Below are 25,271 nucleotides of genomic sequence, written 5' to 3'. Positions count from 1 at the left end.
GAAACCGAGGTTTACTGCAATTCTTTGCGATCATAATTACATATTTGCTTTATGGGTTGTACATGGATTGAAAGAAACACTTCTCTTATTTCATTTGATGCACAACTCATTGTTCAAAATTTGTGCATGACCGAGTTAGAACAGTAGACAGGAGTGCTACTAAATGTTTGTTTGCACGAGCAAATGTCAATTTTGAATGAGTTTTTCAGACTTTTTCAGCAATTTTTTGCAAAAAAAAAATGAAATCATAGTCTTAATATCCATTCTTTTTCCTTTCATAATATATATGATATCCCATGCGTCAAAAATGATCAACGCCTGCTCGAGAAAACTTAATTTGAAAATACGTTTCCATTTTACCCAGATGGATAGATAGTAAATAATGAGCCAGTTAGCTTTCCCAACATGCCCAACATGGCAGATAACAATGGTCTTCATGCTTCAATTAATGAATTTTTCACAAACATGAAGGGAGGGGGTAAAAGAGATTGTTACTGACGGTTCGGTTGTGAATTGGGTCTTAAATTAGCACATGATCATGAGCTTGCCTGACCATGCAGCTAACTACAGAGCAAAGGGTGTTCATCAGCGGAATGTTTGGGAAGGTGGGGTGGGAGAAACGGACCGAAAAAGCCCTTCCGAGCCCCCCCCCCCCCCCCCCACTCGCCGAAAAAAGACGACTTTCTGCCCTGCATTTGCACATTTAAATGTTGGAAGAGCAAGTTCAGTGATAAATAAAGTGATGTACCCTCTGTTTCTACTTCACCTCCCCGTTCAAAAACTTCAACACCCTGTCAGTGATGAAGGACTAACCATGCGTAAGGGAAATGTAGAGAGGAATGAAAACAGTGAAATAAGTTTGAAGTACAAAATCATCAAAATGTAAATGTGTATCATTGTTGTAATGTTGATTTCCCGCAGCCATTGGACTGCGTGCAGCCTGAGCACAGGCCTATACTCACGATATTAGTCTTCAATAATTTTGGTCATGTCTCATAGCTTATTCTAAATAAATGACAACAAAGGGCTTTCCGTCTCATGCAGGATTCTCTGTAAATACCCCCCCCCCCTCCCCAACAACAACATTCACTGTAGCACTGCGGTTGTTTTGTGTGAATTCAGTGGTGCAGATGAGCCCATTGTCTAATGCTAAGTCGGGAGAGCTGAATGCTTGTTTTTCGACTATCCGTAGAATCGGTAGAAATGAAACATGTTTTCATGCAAATTTTTCTCAAGCATGCATGATTCATATTTGACGCGTTAGTACTCATATGAAAGAAGAAAATATGAATATCTGGCTAATGAACTTTGTTTTTCGAAAACGTAATGTTAAATGTCTGAAAAATTCACTTTAAGTTACGATTTGTGCATGCGAATGAAAATTTGGTAGCACCAATGTTCATTGTTCTAACTCAGTCACGCATGAACAAAGAACATTAAGTTGTACATCAAACGAAAGAAGAAACGTTTATCTTTCCATTGATGTATAATGTATCTCATAAAGAAAATGTATGATTTCGATAGTAAAAAGTTGCATGGAAATCCGGTTTCGTTTTTTTTTCTGGGACACGCTGTATAACAAGAAATCAAAGTTAAAAAGCAGTATCGTATTGTTGCCTATATTTTATACCTGTAGCTATTTCACAAATAAAAAGACGTCACTTTTCTGCATATGGCTTTTTTTTTTTTCGGGGTCATCCTAGTAGACTGACACCCACGAGTCATACAGCCCACTAGCTCGACATTGAAAACAGGTCCATGAGTCATACAGCTCACGAGTCATACAGCCCATGAGTTCGATAGTAAGTGAAAACAGCCCACGAGTTCGACAGATACAACACGGTGCGTAATGTGTCGGCCTCGCGGGCCTTTTGTTGGCTTAGTGTCGAACTGATGGATTGTATGACTCCTGAGCTGTGTAACTCATGGGCTGTATGACTTGTGAGCTGTACGACTCGAGGATGTCGGTCTCATGACGTGCACCCATTTTTTTTTTTTCGCCCTTCTATTTTTTTAGTCTGGTCTGAAACGGCCTATATGGTGGAGCATTTTCCGCACATATTTAGGCCGAGATGCAAACATGAAAAAGTGCTCTAATTTTTGCTTTTTGTGACCATTATGTGGCAACTTGATAAGATTTTGCACATATAAAATTATAGAGATTTGTTTTGATTAACCACACAAAGTCGTCAAGTCGAAAAAGAGCACAATTCTGAGTTATCATACATTAATATTTCATAATCAATCATATCATAGTTCAATTTGTACACTAGGCAATCGCCTGTGTATTAGCTCACTTTTTCTGCAGTGTTGCAACAAAAGTGTATGGCCTTAAATGCACATACATGGTACACTATGAAAGAACATTTTCTTGTTTTACTCGAAATATTTTCAATTGCTGGGACACTTTTGCAAACTACTTCAGTTACTTTGTAAGTGGGAACGGGGGTAATACAAACCTCTGAAGCATGTTAATGTTCAGAAATTAGTGTACATGTATATATGTATAGTAAAACTTGAAGTGTGTGAAACATATTGTTATGTTAATACATGTTGTAATAATAAGATGCTGAGCATAATTTTCTTGTATTTCCTCATCACTGTCATACACTCTTCTGCTGTCATTCTTTTTTTTTCATACCTGTACTCTCTAAAAAAAAATCGAGTGAAAATTTTCACTCTTAAAGGAGTGAATACAAAAAAGAGTGAATTTTGAGTGAAATTGGGTTGAATTTTGAGTGAAAATGTTCATTTTCACTCGTTTTAGAGTGACGTCAGGGATCACTCCAAAATCTTCGAGTGATCCTTGAGGTCACTCCAAAATGAGTGAAAATGAACATTTTCACTCGAAATTCACAATTTCACTCTAAATTCACTTTTTTGTATTCACTCCTTTAAGAGTGAAAATTTTCACTCGATTTTTTTTAGAGAGTATACCTCTCTCTCTTTCTCGATCTTTTGCATTCATGCTTGCAGTTATTGCACACACACATACACAAACACACAGCCACGCCCCCTTCTCTCTCTCTCTCTCTCTCTTACTACACATCTCTTCATTCCAAACATAAAATTTTGAGAAATAATGAAACCATTCACGCATTTGATATTGCCAGAAATATACTTTTCTGTAAAAAAGTTAATTTCCATTTTCAGACTGCCCTCTTCAGTCATGTTAGACTGGTAGCTTCCTGAGGATTGCATGATTAATTTCAGCATGAAGACACATGCGCACACAGCACAGTTGTATAGCAATCAAGTTAGAATGAAACGGTATGTGACAACAAGATTAAAGTCTGGGGGATTGCAACGTATAAGCAGAATGGTCATCACTATCTGATATTCTTACAGTTCTGTATAACTAAGCTGCATGAAAGTTACAAGCAAGTCATACAAAGACATTCTTCTGAACAAAATGTGACATCGAAATACTGACAATCCAAATTTTGGAATAGGTACATTGATCATGATAACATCAATTCTCACCAACGAACACTGAAGTTTTCGACATCGTTTGCCTTTTGGGATTATAACATTAGAAATTACCGATATATAACGAAAATAACATTTAGAAAAATCCGTCAATGACACCAATACTGTTAGATGCTCATGATCTAAAATCACTGCAATATGTAACACAATGTGAATGCACTTTATTTCTTTGAGTGTTTCCCTAGTTGTCAGGAGAGAAATTTATTTTGATTTTGCCAGTGAAGTGAAATTGAATTTGTTTGAATTTGTAAAGATTTAGAGTTTTAAAGTTGTCCTAGAAAGCCACTAGGTCAAACTGCAAGAGACTGACTGTCTGGAAATTTATATTATATGAGACAAAGTAAAAGTTAAAGAATAATCTGGCATAGCAACAGCATGTCTAGATCAGTCAAGTTCAGACAGAGCAGTCACATGAAACGAGACAAAGCAAAAGTTAAAGAAATAGCATGGCAACAGCATCCCCGGTTTGTAATATTATGTATTAGTTCAGACTATAGAAATTGAGTGAATAGGGTGTTATGCAATAGCTCCCATCCAGGTGGTGGCTAGGAATGTTCTCTAGCTCAGTCGAGACTCGGCTATGTCAGTGTCATTAGGGTGTTGGTTGTAGTTTATTGTTCACAAGTTCATGAGTAAAGATGTTATGTAACAGCAGTCTAGACGATGGCTAGACATATTGTGTAGAGTTTCAATAGGGCTATATTTAAGCATGATGATTGGATGATTTCTTTGATGTAGGAAAGGCATGAAAATGCGAGTGTATGGGAGTGTAAGGGACTTTAGTGTTAATCTCTATGGTTAGGGAATCTAATAAAAAGCTGAGTAATGTAGAGGATCGAGGAGAAACACTTTAATCAGACATCCAGCATAGATCTCCGCTTAGGCAGCAGTCGTTCTTCTGGGGGTTTTCTACGTCGGTGAGATGCGAGCTCCAGCTGCCGATAAAACTGAACTCTGACAGTTATGATCCGAACTTTGGTACGGAGCTCAATCTCCATTTGCCTGCTCGCCGTCGTTTGAGCTCGGGCATCGCAGGTCAAGGCATGAGTCTGCGTGGTAGCAGGGACTAGTGAAGGCCGAGGAGCTGAGAGGACCGCCGATAGGGTAGCGTCTAGCTGAGTGGCCAAGTCAAGGGGTGCTGCCAAGAGACAAGCCAAGCGACTGTGCGGAGGTCGACGACGAGTGTATCCGGCATCGATGGCGACTGAGCCAAGCTGAGGGGATCACCAGTTCAGGTCATCCAAGATAACCTAAGTTATGTATTTGTGATTTGTTTCATATTATATTTTATGCTCAATGTATTGTTATGAACGAGAAAGCTGCAAAGATTTGAAAGATTAAACTCGAACATAACTGTATACGAACAGTTTGAATTTCCATTATTTTGGTGTCAGAGTAGCAGAGAGAGAGAGAGAGAGAAAAAAAGTCACTCACTAGACAATTTGGAGGTCCCACCGAGATACTGCTACCTGATTAGAAAAAGTATTCAGATACTCTTTTAACATGCTTTAGGCTTAAATGCGATGTTTGTGTTTGATTCATGATTGAAGTTTCATTGCTCAATCGTACGCATTACCGTCATATATTGCATGTTATTATTGTCGATATGATAACTGTTTCGTATGTTTGATTGGAAACATTACCCCAGTGTGAATCGTACGAGTATGTCGCCTTACGTGACAGTTTGATTGAAGTTTTTCTCCCCAAGGTTATGCCCTTGGTGTTGCCTACTCTATAGAGGCACATGTGTGATGTGGATTCGGGTATTGAATCTGTGTGGAATGTTGCTCCGTTTTCAAGGTTACGCCCTTGGTGTTGCATGTTATATGCATGTTTGATAGATTCGGGTTTGTGTGCATGAGTCTATGTGGAGTGTTACTCCTTTTTCAAGGTTACGCCCTTGGTATTGCCGGTTAGAGGCAGTTTGATAGATTCGGGGTTCGCATGCATGAATGAATCTGCGTGGAGTGTTACTTTATTGCAAGGTTACGCCCTTGATGTCGCCTGGTATAGGCATGTTTGATGGATTGTAGTGTTGGGTTTGTACAGTCCCAAATCAATGGTATACTCATTGGGAGATACAGCTCTAGTATGCTTATTGACGAGGCATATTTGGTATGTGGAATGTTTGTTGAGTGAACTCGTGTCATTTCACATTGCCTGCATTCCAGTGCGCTTTTGACAAGGTACTAGCGGTTTTGGTATGCGAATACTTGTTGAGTAAATTTCAGCTGTTTGTCATTTGCAATTGTACGCTCGTTCGGAGATACAAATTGTTAATAAGTATACGCTGGCCGCAAGGTAGTACTTTTGTCGGACTTTAATAGCTAGGTGCTAGTCAGCTGTTGTTTTGTGCGACTACACGTTTGCTTAACTAGTCTGGAAGTTACATAGTCAGTATGGCTAGTGTTGAGCAAATCAGAGAGTTCTCTTCATTAGGCAGAGAAATGGGCCTTAGTGGTGGTGAATTGAGTAGCTTTGTTTCAGAGCGATGCCAGGCAATTGAAGCAGAGCTTAAAGCTGAACGCGAAGCTCGTGAAGCTGCCCGTGAAGCTGCCCGTGAAGCTGATCGTGAAGCACGTGAAGCTGAAGGTAAAGCACGCGAAGCTGAGCGTGAACGCGATGCTCTAGAAAAGGCGCGCGAACATGAAATTAAATTAGCACAGTTGCGTGTAAGGGAAGAAACAGCGAATGTTGGTAGGCCCCAGTTAGCTGGCTTAAAGCTGAAAGTAGGTCGCTTTGATGACGCACATGATAAGTTTGATGCTTATGTCACAAAGTTCGAAATGTTGATGAAAAGTCAGAATATTCCGGTAGACATGTGGGTGTTGTATCTGATTTCCAATCTAACAGGCAAAGCGTTAGATGTTGTGAATCGGATGAGTGCTGATGATCGCCAGAGTTATGCTACAGTGAAGCATGAGTTGATGTCATATTATCATCTCACTGAAGAGGGGTATAGGCGGAGTTTCAGATCAGCCAAGCCAATGAAGTTTGAGCGCCCAAAACAGTTTGCTACTCGAATGAAGGGGTCCCCTATTTTGATCATTGGGTGGAAGAGGCTGAGATTGGGGATACTAGGAAGGATCTAGAAGATTTGATTTTGCAAGATCAATTTCTGATAGATTGTCCCAGAGAAGTAGTTAGGTTTGTCAAGGAACGAATATGTAAAGATTTCAAGGAGGTAGTTGACTGCGCAGAAATCTATGTAGAAGCTCACGGTCCTCATGCATTTTCGGGTGTACAGAGATCGGAAAGAAACCGATCTGATTCAAAGCCGGATGGCGAACAACCCCAACAAAGTCAGGTCAAAAGGAATAGTACGTATCAGAAACCGGCTGATATTCAGTCAAAGGCGAGAAAGGCTATTATGGGAAATAGGACTTTTCAGGGCAGGGGTTGCTATATGTGTGGAAACCCAAATCACATGAAAAGAGATTGTCCCATGTTGTCTAGGCCTGCATCAGCTCAAGGTTTGATGGGTGCTGGGGAAGGTACGGCCCCAAAAGTAGACATGAATGTGGCGAATGAGGTGTCTCGGGGTCTAAGCCGGGGGTTGTTGGTTCGACGGCAGGTTGTTTCCCCATTGAAAGAGTGGTCGATGACTTTCAGGATGTGAAAATGAAAGTGGTTGACAGAGTTGGAATGGCATACAATGATGTCGCCGCGATGGTGAATCGTATGCCGGTTGTGTCTGGGAGGCTGATGCCAGATAATACACCCGTGTCTGTTTTGCGTGATACAGGTTGTAGTACGTGTGTGGTGAAAGAAAGATTGGTTAGAAATGACCAATTAACAGGTCAACATCAGGCAGTGAGGTTAATTGACGGTACGGTTAGGCGTTTTCCCGTGGCTAAGGTAGCTGTTGACTCGCCATATTTTGAAGGGGAAGTTGAAGCCGTGTGCATGCCTGATTGTTTGAGTGAGGTACTTATCGGGAATGTAGAAGGGGCTCGTGAACCGAGTGACCCCAATCTACATTGGGTCCCAAAGAGTGTTGTCTCTGACCCGGATGTAGAGGTCATAACTCCGGATATGGGTCTAGAAAGTTCAAATGATGGTGTAGAACAGGACGTCGAGGTCGCAATCCCGGTTGAGCCGGATGATACAGGGATGGCTGTTCAAACTCGAGCACAAAAGCTGAAGGATTCGAGGCCTAGTAAAGGTTTGACTGTTGCAGATCCTGTTGATAATGTGCGGTCGAGTGAATTTCTAAAGGAACAGAAAGATGATGAGTCATTGCGCCCTCTATGGCAGAAAATAGGACAGGTTGATAATTCCAAGTACAAGTTTGTGTGTGAACAGGGGTTTCTACTTAGGCAGAAAAAGGATGAAAGTAATCAGGGCATAGGCCCTAAATTGCTCGTAGTGCCTAAGCCTCGTAGGAACGAGATAATGCGAGTCGCTCATGACTCACTCCTAGGTGGACACTTGGGTATCAACAATACATTGTCTAAGATTCAGACTCAGTTCTGTTGGCCTGGGATGTCGGAAGATGTGGCTAATTTCTGTAGGTCATGTGATGTATGCCAAAGGACTATTGACAAAAATAGTCGGCATGAGGAAGTGCCAGTGGCCAGTTGCTTTGAGGTTGAGGGGGTCGAAGGCAATGAGGAAGTTGTTGAGGTCATGGCTGACGAGGAAGATATAGCAGAGGCTGGTTCTGATTGGAATAGGGAGATGTCCAGTATGCCTAGTGTAGTGCAGATGGAGTTTGTTGACATGGTGACAGTAGATCCAGTCCAATGTGGAATCTCGTTGACGACTGAACGACCAGTGCGATCTCCGCCTCATAGGGTACCTCAGGCTATGGAAGAGGAGATTAGCAAGGAAGTTGATTCCATGCTGAAATTAGGAATAATCGAGCCTTCTAACTCTCCGTCCATTGTGCTAGTCAAAAGGCCGAATGGCTGACCTGTTTATATTGTTGTTGTTTGTAATGGTCCTTGCTTTTCCATTACATGTTGATGAGGTAAGGCTCAAAGAAAGAGAACATAATGATGAAACACATATTTGTTGAGTTGTCATGAAGGAAATAATGCGCATGTAAGTGCAAATGCTACAAAAGCCTTTCTCTCTCTCTCTTGTTTCTCTTACAGGAACAGCGAATCGCGAATACAATGTAGATGTAAAGGGATTAAGAGTAGGGAATAATGTTTAAGGCTTGGTTAAATCTCACAGTATATGTATTAAGTAAGCTATAAGGCCTTTATTAGGAATACCAACAAAGCAAATGTTGGTTGTTAAAAGGCTTGGGAGATGATTATGAATTGTTTCTTTTCAGAACAAGGATAGCAGAAGGGAAAAGGATAGTGTAATGCATGATGCATATATGCTGTTGGTATTGATGTCTATCAATCTCTCTTTTGAACATCAATGCATATTGGCATGCATTGTGAATAGTATGTTGGTTGATTGAATACTAGTAGTATGTTGCATAAATTTCTTGTAGGATATAATTTTGATATCCCAATTATATTTTAAGGTGGGGGATATTGTCAGGAGAGAAATTTATTTTGATTTTGCCAGTGAAGTGAAATTGAATTTGTTTGAATTTGTAAAGATTTAGAGTTTTAAAGTTGTCCTAGAAAGCCACTAGGTCAAACTGCAAGAGACTGACTGTCTGGAAATTTATATTATATGAGACAAAGTAAAAGTTAAAGAATAATCTGGCATAGCAACAGCATGTCTAGATCAGTCAAGTTCAGACAGAGCAGTCACATGAAATGAGACAAAGCAAAAGTTAAAGAAATAGCATGGCAACAGCATCCCCGGTTTGTAATATTATGTATTAGTTCAGACTATAGAAATTGAGTGAATAGGGTGTTATGCAATAGCTCCCATCCAGGTGGTGGCTAGGAATGTTCTCTAGCTCAGTCGAGACTCGGCTATGTCAGTGTCATTAGGGTGTTGGTTGTAGTTTATTGTTCACAAGTTCATGAGTAAAGATGTTATGTAACAGCAGTCTAGACGATGGCTAGACATATTGTGTAGAGTTTCAATAGGGCTATATTTAAGCATGATGATTGGATGATTTCTTTGATGTAGGAAAGGCATGAAAATGCAAGTGTATGGGAGTGTAAGGGACTTTAGTGTTAATCTCTATGGTTAGGGAAGCTAATAAAAAGCTGAGTAATGTAGAGAATCGAGGAGAAACACTTCAATCAGACATCCGGCATAGATCTCCGCTTAGGCAGCAGTCGTTCTTCTGGGGGTTTTCTACGTCGGTGAGATGCGAGCTCCAGCTGCCGATAAAACTGAACTCGGACAGTTATGATCCGAACTTTGGTACGGAGCTCAATCTCCATTTGCCTGCTCGCCGTCGTTTGAGCTCGGGCATCGCAGGTCAAGGCATGAGTCTGCGTGGTAGCAGGGACTAGTGAAGGCTGAGGAGCTGAGAGGACCGCCGATAGGGTAGCGTCTAGCTGAGTGGCCAAGTCAAGGGGTGCTGCCAAGAGACGAGCCAAGCGACTGTGCGGAGGTCGACGACGAGTGTATCCGGCATCGATGGCGACTGAGCCAAGCTGAGGGGATCACCAGTTCAGGTCATCCAAGATAACCTAAGTTATGTATTTGTGATTTGTTTCATATTATATTTTATGCTCAATGTATTGTTATGAACGAGAAAGCTGCAAAGATTTGAAAGATTAAACTCGAACATAACTGTATACGAACAGTTTGAATTTCCATTATTTTGGTGTCAGAGTAGCAGAGAGAGAGAGAAAAAAAAAGTCACTCACGTGACACTAGTTTATCAAGAACACTAGATATATCGCTACGGCGACTGATATGCCTCCGCCATAATGCATGGCCACCATAAAGCATGGTTCTCCTGATAGGTCTATAGTACAATGTCTTGACAATGTGTGATGACAGTTTCAAACAATTGGCAAAATATTGAAATGACAGGTTTGACACAAATGTGCTGAATGTTCACTTTCCTAGAACTAGGTTCAATTGGATGAATGATTCAAATGTTAGAGTGCAGGTATTTGGGGAACTGATGATTTTTACTTGACTTTTGACCCTTTTATAAGTTTATGCATTGAGCAATTTTTCAAGGTATTGAGAAAAAGTATAATTTCAATATCAAATGGGAAAATAGCATTATCTAAACCTGGCCTTTGACCTCACAGTTCCAAAGAGAATCACTGTTAGGTTGAACATGCATAAATATGTAAGTTTCATGATGATACCTTGAGTTACTTGTGAGATATGGAGGAAAAAGTGCAATTCAGCACTTTTACTTGACCTTTTGACCTTTGACCTTTTGGCAAGAAACTTCCCACAGAATATATATTGGATAATACATGTATACATCAAGTTAAAAAAAAAAACACCTTCATTCATTGCATAAATATAAGGAAAGTAGTGATATTTTGAGGAGTTGACCTTGACCTTTGACCCCTGACCTTTGACCCATGACCCCCAACTTCCCTAGATAATCACTGCCATCGGTACAAGCATATATACTAAGTTCCATGAAGATACCTTGAACCATTTGCGAGATATGGAGAAAAACATGAAATTTTAATTTTTTTTCACAAAATAACCTGTGACCTTTGACCTTTGACCCTGTGACCCTAAAATCCACACAAAGTATTATCCCCAAGGATATACCCTCATACCAAGTTTCATGTAAAACCACCACACGGTTCTTGAGATATTGACAAAAACAAAACGGGACGGACGGACGTATGGACGGACGTACGTACGTACGTACGGACGGACGACCCGAAAACATAATGCCTCCGGCCACTTCGTTGCAGAGGCATAAAAATCACGTACCGCTGTAAATGTAATGAAAGAGATAAACCAACATCAGCTCATTGTTTGACATATGATGGCTGAAAAAACAAAAAACATGCCTTGAATAAATTGAGATTACAGACATACCCAAAATTGTCTGTCCCTCTCAATTCCACTTTCAAATTTGAAAACTTTTTCTTCATCACCAGTCTTTCTCTTGATTTTAGCTGAAAACAAAACAATGCCAACATAGAATACTCTTTCACTGTAACTCATAATACTACTTCACTTCAAGTTTCTTACTGTACAATGTATTGAACCACAATGCAACATTTGAAGACCTGAATATAAGAACGACCCAAGTCCAATTTTTGGCCAAATTCAGTTTGACATGGGAAATTGTAGCTTATGCATGGACTCATCTTGTGTATAAATGATAAATCCTAATTACCCCCGGAAGTGTCTGAAATAAATGAGTTAAATCTTATATGAATGTAAGAATGAAGGACTTGGGTCATTCTTACATTCATATTATAGTGCCCTCTCTCGTCCTTCTCTCATCTCTATAGCAGAATATCATGTATATGAATCTAAGAACGACCCAAGTCCATATGAATCAAAGAACGACCCAAGTCCATCACACAAAATGGCCTCTCCACAATTAATGCAAATGTTAATTGTCATAATAATATATGTTCTAACTTGTATATACAATGTTACCTTCCCATCACAGTTAAATAGAATATTATTGGACAAATATACAATGTTACCTTCCCATCACAGTTAAATAGAATATTATTGGACAAATAAAAAAGATATGAAGTTTTTCTAAGTTTACTCGAAATGGTCTTCCATGGACTTGGGTCGTTCTTATATTCATATACTCATTTGAAATAGTCATTTTTGGCTTTACTTCCATTACATCACTTTGTGAGGAACACTGCCGTGCATGTCACTAACAATTCTGTTGCTGTATCTCAATTTTCTTTATACAGCACTGAGAATAAATCTTCAGAATTGATATTTACTTTAGAACTATACAAAATGAATACATGAAATATTTACTGACAAAAAAGAAAATGGTTCTGCGTACCAGAAATTTGCACAAACATTTCACCAATTACCTCGTTGTGCTGAAAATGTTACCTTACAAAACATGCAAAAACATACATGCACAGTAAGACAAGTTCTCACATTTTGGAAAAATGCCAGCTACAGGAAAGATAAGAACGAGCAAATTGTAGGTTAAATGGCATCAATTATGCATACAAAGTCAGATTTCATTATCAATATCATTAACAATGAAATCCCCTTAAGAATATAACTATGTCAAAGTAATTTCCAAGGTCTCAAAGCAGTTTCTCATATCAGAAGATTGACAAGAATAATTACAAGTATCCTTATCAAGGACCACTCCAATCTTTTAATTTCCTCTAATATTCTATATACTGTAACTCCAATAAAGAATAATTGAGCATCACATCATCAACAATTCATCCATTTTAGTTGTGCATTGTAAAAAATTTCATATCATTCTCCCATTAGACAGTATGGCTACTAAAAGTCAAACTATACAAACTTACTGTTAACAATCAACATTCACAATTCAATCAATTTTTTTTCAATTCAATGAAGGTTTATTGACAATAAAAAAGAACATGCAGCTCATTAGCTGAAATTGTTCATTTTACAATCAAAACAGAAATACAACATCATACAAAATAAATACATATATTTGTGAAATTGGCTATCGATATGAATATGAATATGACGGAAACACTGTACAAACCGATAAAACATTGATACATTGTATTTCAACCCGGCCTCAAATCCCTGAATTTCGAACCAAGACCCTAAAATTCCCAGGGAAATTATCAACAAACAGTACATGCATAAATATTTTCTTTTTCGCTGATTAAAACCTTTGACCTCTTAACCCTCAATAAAAATGCATGTATTAAAATTATTAATAATGGAGAGTGAATACAATGTACTGAAAAATATTGCACATGTAAAGAAACAAATGATTGTAAAAAATCATTGAGTAACTGAACTGAGCAGGGAGTAATTACATTTCTGAACAATAAAATAATTGAGCTTAATTATCGATACGCATCATAAACACAATCATATGAATGTAAACAAACTCAAGGCGCCGTTATGGCACAACATGTGGTTCTCAAAACAAGTCTAAAGCACATCTCAAATATAAAGCAATATTTCAACACAATTGACAAAGCATTAAAAACAGTGTATTTATCACAAAGGTATTGAATGCTTCCCACCCCCCACCCACCAAGTTCAAATTCCGTCTGAAGCAATGACCGTTGTCATTTCTGTTTAAAAAAGGAACTATTTGCAAATATATTGTAATTGCTGTCTCTGTAAAATACACGAAATGTGTTTTTTCTTAATGCTTGTTAGAAATTATCACAGAGCTTAAGAGATCTTGATTGACTAAGGCCGCGTTTATAAGATTTTGCGTGCCCAGAATCACTGTTTTGAAACACTGTTTTGAAACACTGTTTCAGATCACAGTTTCGTCAGGAGAGCGTTTATAAGATTTTTTCTCCAAGCGTGTTGGGGCTCTCGCTCAGACTGTGCCATTGCGCAACTCACTCTGCGCAGTTTTTCCTCAGCAAAAGGTCAAATAGGGTGCGCGCAAGCCATTATGACGTCACATAAACAGTGTTTGAGATCGCGGTTGCGTTTATAAGATTATTGAAACACTGTTTCTACAGAAACACTGTTTGTAAACGAACTATTTTGTGCGTTTACAAACAGTGTTTCAAAACAGTGTTTCAAATCACGGTTAGCGTTTATAAGATTTTTTTTCTTGCTAGAAACACTGTTTGGCCAAGAAGAAGAAAAATCTTATAAATGCACCCTAGGTTACATAGCACTCCTTTGCAACCAACCAAGTAAAAAAAGATAACAAAATTGGATTATTGTAGTTGTTGTTTGTTTCTGTTTTTTCGTTTTGTTCATAGAGGGAGAGAAAGAGAAAGTGGAGGGAAAGAAAAGTGGGAGTGACAAAAAAAAAATAGCGTGTTAATATGCCATAAAGGACAAACAACTTTGCCCCGACTCTGGGAGAGAAAACAGAGAGAAAGAAGAAAACTATAAATGTCACTATGGTGACTTCTATGCCTCTACCATGATGCATGGGTCCCTTAGGTCTATGTCTATAGTATAATGTCTTAACAATGTATGATGACAGTTTCAAATAATTGGCAGAATTTTAAAAGCACAGATTTGTCAAAATTGTGCTGAATGTTTATTTTCCTTGAACTATATGTAGGCTTAATTAAATGAATGGCTAAATTGTCCTAGATTGCTGGTATTTTGCAATGTAAGGGCTTTTACTTGACTTTTGACCCTTTTATGAGATCATGCATTGAGTCATTCTCAAGGTATGGAGGAAAAGTAATTTCAGTATTAAATGGTAAAGTATTATCATTTAAGCCTGGTCTTTGACCCTTGACCTTGACTTTAAGACCATAAATTTCCCAAGAGAATCACTGTAAAGAAGAACAGTTGTAGCCATCTTTTATTTGGGGCCGTCGTCATAGTAACCACACTATGGAAAGCCAATAGTGCATAATCATACATAACAACCCCTCCCCCCCCCCTCCAGCTCCCTATCACGTTTATGTAGCCTATTTGAAAAAAAACCCCAAAAAACCCAAAGGATATTTTTGTAGAGTCAGGAGGTTTTAATCACTGTAAGGAAGAACAGCTGTAGCCATCCTTCATTTGGGGCCGTCGTCATAGTAACCACACTATGGAAAGCCAATAGTGCATAATCATACATAACAACCCCCCCCCCTCCAGCTCCCCATCATGTTTATGTAGCCTATTTAAAAAATAAAAAAAAAACAAGGATATTTTTGTAGAGTCAGGAGGTTTTAGTTTTCATTTCAGGAGGATTGACTTTGAGTCACTTAGCACAGAACACAAGACGGGAGCTACCAACCTGCTATGCTGTGGTCAGATTGGGCACATATCGAGGAGATGTCCAACATGTGCTGACTCCAAGCACACGCAGGCTTTAAACATGTAAGTCCCACAGAAGGAGGGCGCTCTGTGGGTATTATGAACCATGTTAGCCCAACCAACAGAAAGGAATCAACCAACGGACCAAAAATGATGAATCAACTAATTGGGTCTGTCAAGTGTACCTGTATTTCCATCAGCGGCAAGAATTGTCCGGCACTGCTTGACACAGGATCCCAAGTCACGACGACATCGTCTGGTTTTAATGAAGCTCACCCAGTCCTGAGCAGACACACAATTCAGCCTGCGGATATCACAGTCGAAGGTGCTGGTGGACAGTCTGTACCATTTCTGGGCACTTTGAGTATTGACATATAAGTTGACGAATTAGGAATACGGCTTTGGTTGCTCCAAAGAAATACGGTGACAACAAAATACCTTGCCTTTTGGAAAATAATGTTCTCCGTGCATCCAGAGACAAGCTTCATAAAGAAACATGGTAGATGCTTCATGATGAAGATAAAACCTGCTCCACCCCAGTATCTTGCTTGCCAGTCGCTCAATGATGACGGATTGGACCTGGTTGACAAAGATGGTTCACTTGGAATTCTTCGCCATGTTGAAAAGAAACTTCTGTCAATACCGCCAGGACATCAGCAGATGGTGACAGTCCAAGCTCCAAAGATTGTCGGTGAACGAACCCTAGTAGGACTGGTTGAAGAGTAGTCTCTGTACCATCACATAAACGTTGAAGCAAGTCTGTCAGTGGTAGAAAGGAGAAAAGTCACCATTTCCATCATCAATCGTACAAATGATGCTGTTGCGTTGAGGAATTATACACCTGTTGCAAAACTTGAAGTCGCCAATCTTGTAGACGATGCACCATTGGACGAACAATGTGAGGTATCTGCCAATCAGGATGTTCCTCCCGAGTGCAACAATATTGGACCAGTGGCAGGAATTGAACTGCCAAAAACTGACTTGACCGAAAAGGAAAGACAAGACTTTGAAAATCTATTGGTTGAGAACAATATGTCTTTTCCACAGGATCAACGGACTTTGGAAGAACGAACACAATCACGCATGACATACCCCTGGTAGATGAAACGCCATTCCGACTACCTTATAGTTATAGACGAAGACGTCCAAATGACTACAAGGAAGTGAAGGAGCATATACAGGAATTGCAAGACGCAGGAGTAATATGCCCGAGCAAGAGTCTATTTGCATCGCCTATACTCATTGTCCAGGAAAAGGATGGAAGAATCCAGATGTGTGTTGACTACCGCAAACTGAACTCTCGCACCGTGCGTGATGCCTATCCCATACCACGGATCAAGGAATCACTAGATGCTCTGGGTAAGGCTAAATACCTCTCAAGTCTTGACCTTGTGTCAGGGTATCTTCAAGTAGGAATGGTAGAAGCTGACCAAGCTAAGACAGCCTTCACTGCACCTCTTGGACTCTTTGAATACACCCGCATGCCCTTCGGTCTCATGAATGCGCCTGTAACATTTCAGCGTCTCATGAATACTGTCTTTGGTGATCTTAAGGGGGCACTACTCCGAAAATTTGAAATTTTTCAAATTTTCTGTGACAGTGTAGGTTCTTACCTTCAATATTCAGTAGGTTCTACACTAAAAAAATGCAGTAAAAGTGGTTAGAATTCCTTTTTTCTGATACCCTTTTGAAGGTACATTTTTGCAGTGGAGGAACGCACACTCATATTCAAAACTCTATAGGTGGGACTACAGTGTGATAAACACTGAATATAATCATTATACTGTGCTTTTGAGAGTTAAAATCATAATTTTTGACAAAATATGTTTGTAAAAGTGCATTAAGTGAATTCTATATATATTTTGAAGGGATATTTATGTCTATATACTGCTAGAAAAGGCATCTGCCTGTACTTTGAGGTCAATTTTGTGTTGAAAGTATGGCGAATGCAACTTTTTTATGTATTTTATTGTTTGAAAATGACATCTTCATTTTCAAATGCCGTTTTCTCAGAATGTGTTTTTACATAAATACCTTTGTTTACAAATTTTGCTATAACTTGAAAATGCTTCAATATTTTCTTCCCAAATTTTTAATATGCAGAAGGACATGCTTAATAATCTAACTGAGCACTTTGGAATTATGGGCTTTGGTTTTTAAGTTATTGACAGCTGAATTCTGATTTGTTAATACCAGTTGCCATGGCAACAGGAAAACACACTTTTCAAAAATAGTCATTTAAAATCTTTGGTTTTTTTTTAGTTGCATCTATCGACCAAATATGAACTAAGAATGCCAAAGTTTACAGAAGTAGTAGGCATTTTGTGGTAACCAATCACCTGTAGGCATCTGGTTATACCATGGTAACCATGCATATTATATATTGCAATGTATATCATTGTATTGTTGACATCTCTAGCAACATGTACATATATAGTTTTCTGGGGTTTTGATAAATTCTTCATGACATAAATGCAAGATATGTGATTTTTCGTCATTTTCAATTTTGTTGTAGTGCCCCCTTAACCTGTCTGAAGTTCTCATCTATCTTGATGATATCATCTTCAGTGAGACCATAGACGAGCACATTTCTCGACTACGTCATATATTCGCGTGCCTTCGAGAGCATGGCCTCAAGTTCAAACCGAGCAAGTGTCATTTGCTGATGGATGAGGTCCTGTACCTAGGACATATCTTCTCCCAAGATGGTATCAAGACTGATCCAGACAAGGTTAAAGTTGCAAAGACGTGACCAGTGCCCAAAACAGCCAACAGCTTCCTGGGATTTACGGGATATTACCGCCGCTTCATCGAGAAGTATGCTGCTGTGGCAAAACCTCTGTTCGAGCTGCTTGGTGGGAGCGCAGTGCCAAGAAATCACCACCCAAACAATTTGTGTGGACAGACGAATGCCAAAAAGGTCTTTGACGTGCTCAAGAGGAAACTCACTTCAGCGGCAGTCCTTGCACACCCAGACTTCACGAAACCCTTCATCCTTCAGACGGACGCTTCACTTGATGGATTTGGAGCGGTTCTCGTCTGAGAACAGGAAGACAAGGAGAGGGTAATTGCATATGCAAGTAGGAGTTTTCAACAAGGTGACAGCGCTACCCTGCTCATAAATTGGAATTCAAGGCATTGCACTGGCCTGCTACTGTGAAATTCCGGGACTATGTTTATGGCTGTGTCATTGCTGTGACAGACAATAACCCACTGACGTATGTTCTCAAGTCTGCTCAGTGTGACCTGGAGATTGTATAACGCCCTGGGAAAACAAATGACAATGCAGACAGTCTTTTGAGAGTTCAACGCCATGAGGTACAACACCTACTGGATCAAGCATCAAGAGAATCACCCAAAGCAAAGCTTAACACTGTCCAAGCCACTAGTGATGATGACTTATCATCCATGCTGTCTGGAACTGACCTTGTAGAAGCTCAATTTAAGGATGTGGAAATTGACAGAGTCATCGAGTTAATCACGAAGGGGAACAAACCGACCAGGAGGCATATTGGAAAAGAGTCCAACTATGTCCGGAAACTTCCGGGTAGATGGAATCGTCTCGTCCTAGTCAAAGGAGTACTGCACTACCAACCTGGCAAAAAGGAGGGTATTGAGACTGTTCCAGTCATCCTGAAGTGCTGTCGAAAGAATGTCCTACAAAGTGTACATGACCAGATGGCCCACATGGGATATGAACGAACTCTAGACCTAGCAGGAAGACGCTGCTACTGGGTATGAATGGCATCAGATGTCAAGAGACATCTCCACCATTGCAGGAGATGCACCCTCAGGAAAGTAGCAGAACCTCAAGGTAAGACCAAGCTTACCAGCATGAAGATCTCTTACCCACTGGAAATAGTGTGTCTAGACTTTCTGAGCCTCAAAACTTCTGGAGGGGGTGATTGATAATGTTCTGGTCATAACAGACCATTTTACGCGTCACGCCCAAGCCTTTCCAGATGGCACTAATCGTGGCAAAGACGCTCTTCAGGAAGTACATAGTACACTATGGTATCCCAGAGAGGATTCATTCGGATCAAGGAAAGTGCTTCGAGGCAGATATCATCAAAGAGCTGTGCGAACTCTGTGGGATGGAAAAGTCGAGAATGACACCATACCATCCACAAGGAAATGGTATGACTGAGCGCTTCAACAGCACACTCCTGAACATGCTAGGGACTCTTCAGCCTTCCATGAAGAACTGGGCAGAACACGTGGAAACACTCACCCATGCATACAATTGCACGAGGCACCCCTCAACAGGGTTTTCACCATTTTTCCTCATGTTCATGAGAAAACCTAGGTTTCCACTTGACGGAAAACTTCACAGAGAGACAAAGGAGGAAAACAGAGAGGGATACTGCGAGTATGTGGCACAACTGCAAGAATTTCTCGAGGAGGCACATCACCAAGCTAACACAAATGCACAGGATGCTCGATCAAGACAGCAGGCACACCGGCCAGCAGAATTTTCTGCTGGGGACATCGTGCCCGTGTCAAGCAAAGGTCATCGAGGACGTCACAAGATAGCACACAAATAGGAAGAGACCCCATACTCTATTGTTCAGAAGATCGCAGACTCTCCTGTATATGTTGTTAAGCAACAAGGCACAGAAAAGGAGCACACCCTCCATCAGGACATGCTCATCCACTGTACCTTCAGTCTCAGTGAACAAGAGGACGACGTCAATGACTTCGCCAATGACGCAGATGACGAAACAATTTCACCCTCTTCTGACGAACATAATCTTGCTCCTCTCCAATCCTCATAATCCCCGGTAAATCTGTGCGGATACATTAGTATATGCTTATGTAATGTATAATTATCATGTCGTTTTCTTCACCATTATTGATTATACATTGTATCTATGTTGCCAGGGATGCCAACCGTTTAAAGGGCTGGTGAGTGCAAGAAGAAAAGATTGTAATTACAACCACGTATACATGTATTCTATGCTGCTACATATCTTGGTGTGCCAGGTATTCTATTTTTTCGTTCGTCATTGATATTGTTATGCATGATTACCATTGATTTCTGGACACGTGTACGTGTGTCATATTCTGTTATGTAATTAGTACATATCATTCATACGATTATTGCCAGAGACCGTAATTATTCAGTTTACAGTGAGTGTCACAGAACAAATTTGTTGTACAGATAATATTCATGATATTCATGCTTGCGAGATATCAATACTTTATTTTTTCTTAATTATGCAATTACTATTGTTATATGTTATATTGCCGGGGACGGCCATTATTTTAAGCAGGGGTTTGTGTGGGAGGACAGGATTGTCTCCTCCATCAGCACCATTGAGCACGTGGCGCAAGCCCCCGCGGTCACCATGGCGGCCTGGCCAAAGGCGCGTGTTGTTGAGCAGCATGGTAACCGCACGCCTTATTGTTATCATAGCGCAAATTGTTATTACTTGCATATAATTTAATTCATTGTTGGATTGACTCGTTAAGACTGCGGACGTAAATTTTACAGCACGCCATCTTGTACCGGATTTTGTCATAAAACGACGAACTGATTCATTCATAGGTAAGTTGTTTTGCTGATAACTATTAAAAACGTATTTTGCATATATTATATTTGTTTGTTTGCTTTGACAATAATTATATTTACATTGCAAATTAGCCCGATTGTTTTATTACCAACATACGTCTGTTTAATCTGTGGTTCGTGAAATATATCATTTATCATTGTCGTACACATTCAGAATGCAAGTGTATACATATGTATCTTCTTATTAATGTTAGCGACATCCAGTATGTCATATGCTCTGTACCGCAGTATCTATTTATTACGGAAATACTATCACCAGAGCTGGTTGTTATTTGTAAATATGCGAATATACAATGTATTCGGTTTTTTTATATGTTTGTTTAGTCCGTCTACAGTAGTTTTATAGTGTAATTGAACTTCTGTTATTGTGTAGGTGGCGCCTACTATGTAAACGCTAACGGATCAGCTGGCGAGGCACCGTGGACGGTGTAATTTGCTTATTTAGGAGGTAAGTATATTTTAAGTGTATTTTGTATTGTAAGAGGTATATCATAACATATTTATGTATTCTTATTTATTAATGTATGAGCTTGTATCATACAATTATTACTACTATTATTTTTAATATCTTTCTGTTCTTGTTTGACATTTTACTTTCTGTTAATTCATCCAAGATTTATAAAGTAAGATAAGTATTGTGTCTTGGCGTGCTGTTAGAAAATATACAAATTATTTCATTCTTTCCTTATGTATTATTTACAGACGTCATATTGTGTTGCGTTGGTTTTCTCCCATTTATTTTTTTAGTTTTCATAATATTTATAGTTTTCATTTTATCTTTAATTATTTCAATAAACAAGCAATGATTTGAAATTTAAGATATTATTTGAGTTCTTCCTTTTCACCTTCTCTTCAGGTGTTTGAATCAGGGATTGTTGGTGTATGTGTTGTATTAGAGTAATGCACGTTTTCAGTCTGTCACATTGGGACCATGCAAAGACGTGTGCCATTTGAGGTAGTTCTTTTTTGCGAAGCACCTTGAACAAACTTTTGCAGCAGAATGGCTTCTCTCCTGTGTGCACTCTCATGTGGACCCTCTTATTGTGCTGCAATATGGATTTCCCACACACTTTGCACTGCTATTGCTTGTATCTCATCAATTGGGGCTTGCTTTGGTCTTCATATGAATTCATCCACTTCTTTGACACATTAAGAGAGCTTGTCTTTATAGTCTCACTAGACGAATCTGTGCATCAAAGCATTATCCTATTTGTGCTTTGGACCGAGCAAAACCATGTGCAGTTTGAGGGACTATCTCTGTATGAAGCACCTTGAAAAAACTTTTCAGCGGAATAGCTTCTCCCCTGTGTGCACCCTCATGTGGACCTTCATATTTTTCTTAAATATTAATTTCCCACACACTTTGCACTGCTCTCTTTTTTCAAAAGAGTGCTTGGATCTCTCCCACTCCAGGGCTCACTCTGGTGTTCATGTGATTTCATCCTCTTCTGTGACAAAGCAGGAGAGGTTGCCCTCACTATCTCACTTAACAAATTTGAGTTAGTTGTATTACATGTGTGCATGTGACCTTGCAAAGACATGTGCCGAGTGAGGGAACCTTTCTGTGTGAAGCACCTTGAACAAACTTTACATTGGAATGGCGTCTCCCCTGTGGGCACCCTCATGTGGATCCTCATATAGTTCTTTAATATGGACTTCCCGCACACTTTGCACTGCTCTCTTTTTTCAAAACAGTGCTTGGATCTCTCCCACTCAGGCTTACTCTGGTTTTCATGTGATTTCATCCTCTTCTTTGACACATCAAGAGAGGATGCCCAATACAGCCAATGTAGGCTCACTAAATGAATTTGGGTTAGCGTTATCATATGTATCCTTGGGACCATGCAAAGACTACTTTTGCCGTTTCAGCGAGTCCATTCTGTGTGAAGCACCTTGAACAAACTTTTCAGCGGAATGGCTTCTCCCCTATGTGCACTCTCATGTGGACTTTCATATGGTGCTTAAACATGGATTTCCTGCACATTTTGCATTGCTCTCTTACAATAAAGTCCTTGAATTTCTTAGACTGCTGCTTGCTTTGGTGCCCATGTAATTTCATCCTTTTCTGTGACACTTCAAAAGAGGTTGTGCTCATGGTGTAGTCTCACTAAACTAATCCTGGTTAATGTTATCACATGTATGCTTGGTACCACGCAAAGACATGTGCCGTTTGAGGGAGTCCTTTCTTGAGAAGCACCTTGAACAAACTTTACATTGGAATGGCTTCTCTCCTGTGTGCACTCTCATATGGACCTTCATATTGGTCTTCAATATAGATTTCTTGCACACTTTGCACTGCTTTTGCTTGTATATCCTCAGTTTGGGCTTGCTTTGGTCTTCATATGAATTCATCGACTTCTTTGACACATTAAGAGAGCTTGTGCTCATAGTCTCACTAAATGAACCTGGGTAAGCATTATCACAGTTGTGCTTGGGACCAAGCAAAATCATGTGCAGTTTGAGGGACCCACTCTGTGCGAAGCACCTTGAACAAACTTTGCAGCGGAATGGCTTTTCCCCCGTGTGCACCCTCATGTGCGCCTTCATATTTCTTCTCATTATAGATTTCCCACACACTTTGCACTGCTCTTTTTTTACAAAAGAGTGCTGGGATCTCTCCCACTCCGGCTCACTGAGTTCATGTGATTCAAGCCTCTTCTTTGACACATCAAGAGAGGTTGCTCTCATGGTCTCACTAAATGAATCTGGGTTAGCAATAGCATATGTTTGTTTGATAACATGCCTATACACGTGCCGTTTGAGGGACCATCTATGTGTAAAGCAGCTTGAACAAAGTTTGCAGCGGAATGGCTTCTCCCCCGTGTGCACCCTAATGTGGACCCTCATATTACTGCTTAATATGGACTTCCCACACACTTTGCACTGCTCTCTTTTAACAAAAGAGTGCTTGGATCCCTCCCACTCCGGCTCACTCTGGTGTTCATGTGATTTCATCCTCTTCTTTGACACATCAAGAGAGGTTGCTCTCATGGTCTCACTAAATGAATCTGGGTTAGCAATAGCACATGTTTGTTTGATAACATGCCTATACACGTGCCGTTTGAGGGACCATCTATGTGTAAAGCAGCTTGAACAAAGTTTGCAGCGGAATGGCTTCTCCCCCGTGTGCACCCTAATGTGGACCCTCATATTACTGCTTAATATGGACTTCCCACACACTTTGCACTGCTCTCTTTTAACAAAAGAGTGCTTGGATCCCTCCCACTCTGGCTCACTCTGGTGTTCATGTGATTTCATCCTCTTCTTTGACACATCAAGAGAGGTTGCCCTTACAGTCTCACTAAACGAATCTGGGTTAGCCGTATTAAATGTATGCTTGGGACCATGAAGACAAAACATGTGTAGGTTAAGGGATCTTTTCTGTGAGAAGCACCTTGAACAAACTTTACATTGGAATGGCTTCTCCCCTGTGTGCACTCTCATGTGTAGTTTGAGGGACGAACTCTTTGCGAAGCACCTTGAACAAACTTTACATTGGAATGGCTTCTCCCCTGTGTGCACTCTCATGTGTAGTTTGAGGGACCAACTCTTTGTGAAGCACCTTGAACAAACTTTACATTGGAATGGCTTCTCCCCTGTGTGCACTCTCATGTGTAGTTTGAGGGACCAACTCTTTGTGAAGCACTTTGAACAAACTTTACAGCGGAATGGCTCCTCACCCGTGTGCACTGTCATGTGTAGTTTGAGGGACCCACTCTTTGTGAAGCACTTTGAACAAACTTTACAGCGGAATAGCTTCTCACCCGTGTGCACTCTCATGTGCTGATTGAGGGACCCCTTCTGTGTGAAGCACCTCGAACAAACTTTACAGTGGAATGGCTTCTCCCCCGTGTGTATCCTCATATGGGGAATCATATTTTTCTTTAACATGGATTTCCCACATACTTTGCACTGTTTGCGCTCAAGTCCCTTCAACAGCTTGCCTTGGTGTTTGTGCGATGTTGAGGCTGATGGTGCTGTATTAGTCTTCTCACCATTCACTGAGGTTGTGTCATCCATTTCATCTGCAACTGGAAAGCACTTTGTATTTCTTGCAACATGTGCAGAATTACAGTGTTGGTCGGATTCTGGTATCTTAAAGTCTTTCTGCATTTCACTTTGAGTAGGAGTGCTTGTTCCAGAAACAGAACCCTCATCGCCATTTAGAACATGGTTCTGTGTTTCACCTGTGGAAATGATGAATATGAAAAACTTCAATGTAAACACTAATAGTCAAGGCGCTAATTCCTGTAAGGGGCTTAATTAAGGAGTTCGTTCAACCCACCCCGCAGAAAAGGTTTGACCAGACAGGGTGGTAGATGGGACCTCTATGGACATCCCCAGGTAGTATGTGGTTCCACATTGTGGTGTCAGTAGAATTTTACTGGTCACTTTTCATCATGATTTGTTGGAACAAACGTAAAAGAGTCTGCGCACGCCAAGATCCCCTAACAAAAAAGTCCTG

General features: G+C 40.1%; 1 protein-coding gene across 1 annotated transcript; it reads right to left on the bottom strand.

The window, feature by feature from the left end:
- Window positions 1–21,818: 21,818 nt before the first annotated feature.
- LOC139741067 (uncharacterized) lies at window positions 21,819–24,974 on the bottom strand. The gene has a single exon (XM_071651657.1). The coding sequence runs from the start codon at window positions 24,917–24,919 to the stop codon at window positions 22,919–22,921; it is 2,001 nt and encodes a 666-aa protein (XP_071507758.1). The 5' UTR covers window positions 24,920–24,974; the 3' UTR covers window positions 21,819–22,918.
- Between the last annotated feature and the right edge of the window lie 297 nt (window positions 24,975–25,271).

This window comes from Diadema antillarum, unplaced genomic scaffold (genome assembly GCF_040938485.1).
Source record: "Diadema antillarum isolate AM-2024a unplaced genomic scaffold, OU_Dant_1.0 scf00000030, whole genome shotgun sequence".
In the NCBI taxonomy this organism is placed as follows: Eukaryota; Metazoa; Echinodermata; class Echinoidea; order Diadematoida; family Diadematidae; genus Diadema; species Diadema antillarum.
This window is presented reverse-complemented; position numbering and strand designations above follow the sequence as displayed.

What these genes read in the sequence shown, in the direction of transcription:
- LOC139741067 (XM_071651657.1), bottom strand. Translation starts at nt 24,919, where the DNA reads ATGCAGAAAGACTTTAAGATACCAGAATCCGACCAACACTGTAATTCT.